The 9,347-nt window shown below is 38.8% G+C and overlaps 2 protein-coding genes across 2 annotated transcripts; one reads left to right on the top strand and one right to left on the bottom strand.

Annotated features, from left to right (window-relative positions):
• Positions 1–1,047: 1,047 nt before the first annotated feature.
• Positions 1,048–4,458, top strand: LOC113303506. Its single transcript, XM_026552545.1, has 2 exons — positions 1,048–1,431; positions 1,576–4,458. Exons 1-2 carry the CDS (start codon positions 1,257–1,259, stop codon positions 4,395–4,397), a joined length of 2,997 nt encoding a protein of 998 aa, XP_026408330.1. The 5' UTR covers positions 1,048–1,256; the 3' UTR covers positions 4,398–4,458.
• A 143-nt stretch (positions 4,459–4,601) lies between these two features.
• On the bottom strand, positions 4,602–7,705 carry LOC113302566 (E3 ubiquitin-protein ligase RNF170-like). The gene is made up of 5 exons (XM_026551497.1): positions 7,496–7,705; positions 5,826–6,025; positions 5,141–5,242; positions 4,930–4,981; positions 4,602–4,848 (listed from the first exon to the last, which is right to left on the bottom strand). The coding sequence occupies exons 1-5, from the start codon at positions 7,584–7,586 to the stop codon at positions 4,736–4,738; spliced, it is 558 nt and encodes a 185-aa protein (XP_026407282.1). The 5' UTR covers positions 7,587–7,705; the 3' UTR covers positions 4,602–4,735.
• Positions 7,706–9,347: the final 1,642 nt, after the last annotated feature.

Here is a 9,347-nt window from a genome sequence, read left to right on the forward strand (position 1 = left end):
CGGTTTAAAAAAAAATAAAAAAATTAATGCCGTGGGAATAATTTTGCATAAATATTTCTTTGATTAAAATTTTAATGCCGTGGTATCATGCTATTTTTAAGATTTGCAAGAATAAACAAGCAACATTTTCAGAAATGATTGTGGATGGGGTTTGCAGTGTGTAACAAGAAGGAGAGTGCAGTATCAAGAAGAATGTTATGAATTAGGGTATGTGCATAGCTTGAATAATGATGCAGATGGGATTGATTTTATGGGTAATTTTACTGTCAAGAAATGTTATGATCTGTAACCGGAGAATGAGAATGATTGTGATTTTGAGAAGTTCCTTTGGAAGAAGAATATACCACCAAAGGTTAGTTTTTATGTTATGGGCTTGTTTTCATGATTCTCTACCAACTTTAAGTATGCTTAAGCATAGAGTTGTGACTGTTCAAAATGAAGTTTGTCCAATGTGTAAGAAGGAGGCAGAAGACTCAGATCATCTGCTGGTTAAATGCTTTTATTTATTTGAGGTTTGGTCTTATTTTCTCAAATCATTTAAGGTGTGGGTGGCTCCAATATTGTGAAGGGTTTCTTTGAATCTTGGAGATTGAATAACTTAACAGGAAGATGTAGAGAAATATGGTGGAAGATCATTTATGCAGTTATGCGTTATTTATGGAAAGAGAGGAGCACAAGAGTTCATAATGGTGGCAGGCCTAAGGAAACTTCTGAATTGATTATGGTGGTGAAGCAAACAATTGCTTTTTGGTATTTTGATAAGGATACTTTTAAAGGAATCTCTGTAAATTAAATTTTGTTTCAATGGAACTTATCATGCACATGTAATGTGTGTGCTGTGTTGATCTTGTTTGTACATTTTTTTTTCTTTAATATAACCTTCTCTTTTAAGAAAAAAAAAACAAAAAAAACTATTTCTTTGATCTTAGGACCACGAGAGTAAGACTCGTGTTTTCTAGGGTCTTAAAATAATTACTCATATAAAAAAAAAACCTCTTTCTTAATTTCTTTTTTGTTTACAAGGAGATTCGAACCCTAGGGCTTTTGTTCGTCTCCTCCGGTCACCACTCTCTAATCCTCTTCCCACCATACCCCATTTTCGAAGTTGCCAACCGGATTCGATCCTTGAATCTCCATTCTTCTTCGGTCACCACTCTCTAATTCTCTTCCCACCAGATCCAATTTCAAACTTTTCGACGGAAGTTCTCAACCGGATTTCGGCACTTGAATCTGCAAATCTGAAAGTGAGCGGGAAGATGAATCAAGAAGGTATGTATTTTCAATCAGCTAATCTAGTTGCTTCTCCATTGTATCCAAACTCAGTAGCTTGGTCTGATGAGAATCTGGTTGCTATTGCATCTGGACATCTTGTAACAATTTTGAATCCATCACGACTTAATGGAGCTCGAGGACTTATTACAATTCCTGCAAGTAAGCCTTTTCCAATTGGTGTAATTAACAAAAATGATTTCGTTACCAGCTCCTGTTTATTGCCCACATCTCTGTCTCGTAATGATGCCCAGCCGTGTGTGCGATCAATTTCATGGTCTCCTCTTGGACTGGTTCCTAATTCAGGGTGCTTGCTTGCTGTTTGCACTGCACAAGGTCGTGTAAAGCTTTACCGCTCGCCGTATTCGGAGTTTTGTGCTGAGTGGATAGAGGTTAAAGACATTTCTGACTTGTTGTTTGATTATCTGGTAAGTATCAACTTTGGAGAGGAGGAACAAGCAGTTGAAAATGAATTAGTGATGGAATGTTGGAATGATCCACAGAACTCTGCGGTCAGTAAGAAGCGGAAGCGGAAAATTACTGGTGCAGCAGATTTGGGTAATCAACTTTCAATTGATCTAATGAAGCAGGATGAGAAGCTGTTTACTACATGCACAGAGTTGGCCTGCTTCCCGTGCTCCTTACTCAAGAAGGGATCAACTGTAGAGGTTCTTGAACAGAATGGGGATCAGCGTATTTGGGTTGGCGGTGTAATAAAGCGTGTGGTAAAAGCAAAAGCTCTTGTTTTGTTTCGGGAAAAAATGAATGGAAAACAAGAGGAATGGGTAGAACTGAACGGTGAACGTAATCATAGTGTTGTCATTGGTGATACACCTCATAAGAATACTTCCTCGCTCAGAATTCGTCCCTCTATGGATGTTGGTAATCTTCCAGAAGAAATAGCTCTAGTAGAAAGTAATGAAGTGGACGGAATTCTCAGTATTGGGAAAAATGTAGAAGCTTGGACAAATGAGAGGTGGGTGGAGGGTTTATTTATGGGATTTAATGGCAATAACCTGACAGTGCAACTTTTGGGTTTATCAGACTGCATTGAGTTAAACACTATGTCAGTTAGATTGGCACCGGTATGGAATGGTGAAGTAAAATCATGGCAACTTACTGTTGTCAAGATTGAGTCAAGTAATCAGAAGTTGTTGCAGATAGTTGAGGTGCAACCTCAAAAGGTCACTGAGAAGCCTCTCAAGAGTACACGAGGGAGTGGCACTCGTCCATTGTTAAGTGCAGAGAAATATGCTTCTCGCAGTTCAATGTTGTCATCTGTTATTGTTGCCTGGTCGCCAACCCTGTATCCATCCAATGACTGTGCAATACTTGCAGTTGGAGGGAAGATTGGTAAAATTTCTTTCTGGAGAATCCATGAACCTCATTGCTATTCTGTTGAGCAAAGTATGGATTCTGTTGATGCCGTCCTTGTTGGACTCATTCAGGCTCATAATACATGGATCACCGCAATCTGCTGGGAATTTTCTGCTAAAGCTTTAGAATATCCGGTCCTTTTAGTTACTGGGAGTTCTGATGGAAGTGTAAAAATTTGGCTGGGTGACAAAGCGATGCTCGCTTCTTCAGATGTCAATTCTGCTCCATTTTCCTTGCTATATGAGGTAAAGGCAGCTGCTCCTTCTCCAGTATCAATTCTTTCATTGACTGTACCTTCAAGGTCCCAAGACAAGATTTCATTAGCAGTTGGAAGAGGCTCTGGATTATTGGATTTGTGGATCTGTGACACAACTAATTGCGAATTTCAATTTGCTGGCTCTTATGAGGCACATGGTCAAGTGGTAACAGGTCTAGCTTGGGCGTTTGATGGCTGTTGTTTGTATAGCTGTGGTCAGGACAACACTATATGTTGCTGGATTTTACATGATTCCACTCTCCATATCGCTCCAATTCCTTCAAATACTCTTGGTCCTTGGCCTTCTACTGATCTTCCTCACGTGTCTGATTCGTGCTTTGGGTTAGCAGTTTCCCCTGGAAACTTGGTGGCTGTTGTGGCTCGTGGCTTTGATACTGATCTTTTGAATCCAATGTATCAGGCAAGGACTCAGAAGGCGGCTGTCGAATTCTTCTGGGTTGGTGGACAGCACCATGAAATTTCATCTGATGCAAATGAAGCATTCGAAATCGAACCTTATCCTGGTCTGGCACAGAGGGAAATGATGTTATGGGAGTCCAACATATTATCATCTCTCAATCAGTATGATAACCTAGATAAACCATTAGTTCTTTGGGATGTCATAACAGCATTATCAGCTCTAAAGAAGTCCGCACCAAAATTTGTAGAAAAGATTCTAGCAAAATGGTTGTCAAGTTGGCTTTTAGACTCCAATCTTGACTTTCCGATTGACGAGATCTTGTCACATGCCCGGGATTCTTTATCTAAAATTCAGTCCCGCAAGATTCACCTCCTCAACGTTTTCTGCCGGAAATTGATGCTATCTGAACTGAAGGCGGATACTCTTAATAAACAGGATGGGTTAGAAGAGTTGGGTATTGCTGAAAATGAGAACCTTAAGCCGTGGTTTCACTTGCTTACTAGCAATGAACGACAATTAAGAGAAAGGCTTGTCACGTTTAGTTTGGCAACTGTGCTAAGTCTTGCTTCTTCGTCCTCCACAAATAATTCCAAAATTAAATATTGGGAGCCACATGGAATTGCACAGATGGAGCAATGGGTAACAATCAATCAGGAACAGATACATCTTGCATCTGAAGTAAACAAGCTGAACAAGAGCAAGCTCCATTCAATTTCTGAATACGTTACAAAGGAGCAATGCAACTTTTGTCCCGCTCCAGTTCCATTTGAATCTCCGGAAGGTGGTTTATGTGGTGGTTCAAAGAACAGCAAAGGAGTAAATGATCGCCACAAGCTATCACGCTGTGCTGCTTCAATGCAGGTTTGTCCAACCACTCCACTGTGGTTGTGTGTTTGTTGTTATAGGTGGGTTTGGAAACTACCACCTCAAACTTTATTTACAATGCGTGCATGCTCTTCAGGTCTGAATTCTCTAAAGGAAGCAGAAGTATCTTCAAAACCCTTCTGCCCCTTTTGTGGGATTTTATTGCAAAGACTGCAACCTGAGTTTTTACTCTCACCATCCCCTGTGTAAACTATATTGTATTTATACGTAGTTCTGTCCTATAACCCTATTTAATAAATTAAAAATTGGGTTTCTGCAACAAACAAAAAGAAGAAAAAAAAGAAAAGGAAAAAGCCACTCTTTTTTTCATTCATCTTTTTTTCAACTGGCGACTACATAAAAAAAAAAAAAAAAAGAATGAAGGTCCAGCAATTTGTTTTTTTTCATCTGTGGTTCCTCCACAAAAAAATGCACATCATTAAACACAAGATACAAAAGCCAGATAACAGCACAAGCTTCTATGCTAACGAACATCTATGTATGTGCGTATTCTTCTAAACTTCACAAGCCGATGTTCAGGAGGCAATCTAAGGACCTCCATAGCGAGAAAGAAGAGCTGATCGATATATGGCAGCAATGTGGAGGAAAAAGATGAGCCCTATGAGGAGGTCATCCAAAAGACCTACTACTCCTACGATACCTGTAGAACAGAAACAGTTGTTTAAATCTATTCAAGAAAAAAATAAAATAGGCATATTACTGGTTTACATGATAAAAGTACCTTCAGGAATGATGTCAATGGGGCTTAGTATGTAGATGGCACTCAATATCATCTGAAAACAAGAGACAAATTTAAATGGATCAAAACTACTAGCAGGTCCAAATGCTCAGAAAATTTTCAATATACCAAGAACTAAAGGTGTCAGTCTCTTCAGTTCATGGAAAGTACTAGAAACATGTGCTGTAAAACAAGATTGCCAAAGAAACTTAACTGCAAAAATCATGCGAGCCCTGAAAACAAGGGGAAGAGTTCTTTGAGGATCTGTAAATTCCCGAGCCAACCTCCGCAATAAAAATGGTAAATCCCTTAATCGCTGAGGAAAAGAAGAAGAGTCACAATGTCATAAAACAGAAGCAGCATACCAGTAAAAGAAGTAACCATTTGCACATGTTACTGATAAGTACAAAAGGTGTCAGTTAATATATGAATGATAACAATAGAACAATCAGAAAAAACGCATTACCAAGCATCATTTCAATTTTCAACAATTTAAATTGTAGGTGTATCCGTGTACAGATTCTTAATTTGAAGAATTAAGACATGGTAATAGTGCGGGCAATCAGAAAAGTATATCAACTCCACTTTTCTTTCTTCAAATATATATAGAAAAACAAAAATCTAAGCGTCCAGACAGTAATATGTAATCTACCAATGTTTTCTGTAGCACATAATCCATGATTTTCTTCATATTGATTTCAGGCGAAGTAAAATAAGCACTTTCCAAGTTTGGTCCTAAAATAATGAGCCAACTTATGTAATAAGTCATCGCAGACAATGGAAAAAGAGATGATACGAAAATATTTTGGTCTTTACTCATCAATCGAAGTGTAAAACATAGAACACTAAAGCTACTAACCAAAAAGAATGGGAATTATCATATACATGTCTATTTTTACCTGAACAAGACTACGATGTCCCCCACCAAATTGGCGGTTGTATCTTTCTACATTTCCAAGAACCTCACCAACTTCTGGGTCATTTTGGTACCCGGAAGACGCCTCAGAAGGTATTATCAAAGTTATTGAACGGCGACATATGGGACACTTGCATGGCTGAAGTGTTGCTCCATGTTGCCAAACCCGCATAATACAACCACCTAAAATGATAAAGTAAAAACATAAACAGTATAAACATAGGATCTAGATAAGAAACATACTTCTTAAAACTCAAACCTCTACATAGGAACATACAGAATAAGGCTAGGAATTGCAAATATATCAACAGCTGCTAGCAGAAAATCCATCTTGAAACAAACTAATCGATTAGCACAGTCACTATATTTATTCAGTCAGAAAGGCTCCATCATTCATCGACAAGCATACCTCAAACAGGAGTAAGGATTGCCAGTTACATAGCCTACTGTAAGCATACCTCATATCACATAATGACAATATTGAAGACAGACAATCCATGATAAGATGATGAACAAGTACATGCCACAGGAAGATATTGGAATTAAACAAGCTACAAGTAACAAACATTCCAGGAGGAACTTGGCTTCTCAGCAATCAGTAATCCTTGCATATACAAAACGACTCAATATATGCCGATGCCGGGAATTCATGATGCAGAAAGACATAGTACTTAAAGATAGAAACTTCTGTGCCATGTACATAAATACTGGGGCTAAGAAACCACTAAAACCCTATCCTTTAACCTGATCACTTACATTGTCAGATACTTTTTACCTAGTGCATGAGAACGAACTAATCCATCCCCCTAATTCCTTCACTTATTATACTAAAACAGATGTTGGTCTTCATCCATAGCAGATGTTGGTCTTCATCCATATGCTTCTAAGAGAATCAAAAAATACCAAACCACAAAATGCAAAAATCCTAATTCCAGAAAAAGAGAAAGTATCTACATGCTGCAGCGGCAACACACATTGTTCAATGTTATAGTGTAAGAACATATTTCTGGCTAAGAAATTCAGGATGTCAGTGTGACACAATATCTTATACAAAATATTTCCTTATAAACTACTTATAAGGAAAACACAACCCAAAACCAGCCATTATCGCCATCCCCACACGTACTACATCATACTCACTGAAAATTCCATCATACCCGTACAGTCTACTTCCACTATAAATTCAACTAAGTTTTCATCTAACATTGCAACATATGTGACAACAAGTCAGATAACTAAACCTCGTGATTGTTTATGACCTAGATTGATAAACCAACACCAAAATTCAGTAAAACCCATGAACAACCTACAACTCAAAACCTAGAAAGGAAACGTTACACTCTCCAAGATAACATATCACACAAACCCAAATAGAACTACAAATTCGAAGAACTCGAACTAAGAACCGGGTTAGGGTTCATTCCCTCGCAATTGAGGATGAAAAATTTCTTCCATCTAAAGGGTTTACGCGATCATTATAATGCACTCTTTCACCTTCAACTCTACAATGAGTCAACGCTGATCACGATTTTCAACTGATGAAATTTTCTAGAAAATAACAAAATCACGATCTAATTTTTAGAGAAGAAAAAAAACAAACCATCAAAAACCCTAAAACAGTGGGTTGAGAGAGATGGAAACAAAGAAACGTACCACAAAACCAGTGAGAACAATTAGCTTGACATGGAAGATTGAAATTATCATGACACACTGAGCAAACATCATTCTCTGGAGGTCCTTCCATTTTTCTTCTTCAAATTCTCATCTACTAGTAATTTTATTTTTATTTTGTTGCAGAAAAAATGGTGGGAGTGGTGGTGGAATTGAGATTTGATGGTTTCCAGGAAAGGCGCGTGTGAAGAGTGTAGGACCGATGCTTGAACACGGTCTTTATCCCCCCTCTTATATTGGTCACTCTTTCTCTTTCTTAGTCGTTAAGGTGTAACTTGTAAGTGCAACCGCGGTAAGAAATTACAGTACGAACTTTCCTAGTAACATGCACTTTCCTAATAGTAGCCTGTTTGGGTGTTCCTTCGTAAGTTGCTTTCCTAGTGCCACTATAGCCTGTTTGACTATAGTGCTCACATGATGGAGCTTTGTCACAAATCAGCGTCTGAAGGTGGAATACGAGCATTCGGTTATTGATTATATCAACAATGTTTTTGAGGAAGCTGAACGCCTAGCTGATGGAGTTGTCTTTGATCGTCTTCCTTATCCTTGATTCTGTTGTTTTGAGTTTTGCTTTAAATAGACTCCTTCTTTTGTACGTAATGTGTCTAACCGTTCGCACAGTCAAGTCATCACAAGGTGTTAAGGTATGTTTAATCTTTGGTGGAACATTCAACGTCCTACCAGGATATCCTACATGGTGAAGGTTCCTACCAGGATATCCAGAAGGTACCATGGTGGCGAAGGTTCCTACGTGGGAAATAATTTTCCGGTAACCCTACGCGTTCAGCGTGAAGGCTGCTTTACTTCGACATGGTATCTCTATAAGGAATATCTTATATTTTCTTATGCCTCATGGAAGGAGCCCTCGCCCCGAGGATCCGTGATTAACATATGCGCAGTTATGCCTTGCCTTGCCTCATCGTCACTCCTGACGGAGGGTGTCTATTCTAACACAATTATATTAATTAAAGCTAATCTTTTAATTAAATCTTCTTTTATTGATCAGTAAGGTTTGTAATACCTTTTTCCAGGGACAAAACATGGTGGGCTACTGCCCATACCTTTCTTCTCCTGAGTAATCATTATTCTCTTACGGGTAGTACTTTTTTAGGTGCATCGCATTCCAACTGAGTAATCATTATTCTCTTACGGGTAGTACTTTTTTAGGTGCATCGCATTCTAAGGGTGCTGTAGCACTTCTCATTCTATGGTTCTTAGGTAGTAAGATCCTTTTCAGGCGATGTCATATATGATGTAGGGCCCGTCCCATGTCGGAGCTAGCTTGCCACTCTCCTTCTTCCTTTGATATGGTGGTATCTGACGTGGTGCGTACTCCTCAGCCACAAAGTTCCGAGGGATGTCCCTCTTGTTGTATTCCCGATCTAGCCTTCATTGATAATTCACCATTTTTTGGAGGGTTACCTCTCTTTCTTCAAGATCATCCAGCTTTTCTAACATCAAGTCTGTTGTTAGATCTCCCAAGCCTCTGTCTTTGTTGTTTGAAGGATAACCTCCGTTGGGATGACTGTTTCAGCTCCGTAGGTTAGCAAAAATAGAGTTTCTCCCATAGCCGACCTTCTTGTTGTTCGATAGGCTCATAGGACATTGTGTAATTTCCCACACCACCTATTTTTGTGTATGCGTAGCTTCTTATTTAAGTTCATTGCTATGGTATTGTTGGTTGCCTCCGCTTTCCCATTGCTCTTAGGATAAATTAGAGCTGACTTGTTCTGAATGTTGAAGGTGTCAAACAACATGTCGATGTTCTTTCCTTGTAGTTTCTTGCCATTGTCTGAGACTATGGAAGATGGTATTCCAAACTTGCATATGATTT

Source organism: Papaver somniferum, chromosome 8 (genome assembly GCF_003573695.1).
Source record: "Papaver somniferum cultivar HN1 chromosome 8, ASM357369v1, whole genome shotgun sequence".
Classification (NCBI taxonomy): Eukaryota; Viridiplantae; Streptophyta; class Magnoliopsida; order Ranunculales; family Papaveraceae; genus Papaver; species Papaver somniferum.

Coding starts and splice junctions, on each gene's coding strand:
- LOC113303506 (XM_026552545.1), top strand. CDS start 1,257: ATGAATCAAGAAGGTATGTATTTTCAATCAGCTAATCTAGTTGCTTCT. Junction 1,432..1,575: donor ACTTATTACAATTCCTGCAA/GTAAGCCTTTTC, acceptor TTCCTAATTCAG/GGTGCTTGCTTGCTGTTTGC.
- LOC113302566 (XM_026551497.1), bottom strand. CDS start 7,586: ATGGAAGGACCTCCAGAGAATGATGTTTGCTCAGTGTGTCATGATAAT. Junction 6,026..7,495: donor TTGTTCTCACTGGTTTTGTG/GTACGTTTCTTT, acceptor TTATCATTTTAG/GTGGTTGTATTATGCGGGTT. Junction 4,982..5,140: donor GGGCTCGCATGATTTTTGCA/GTTAAGTTTCTT, acceptor TCTTGTTTTCAG/ATGATATTGAGTGCCATCTA.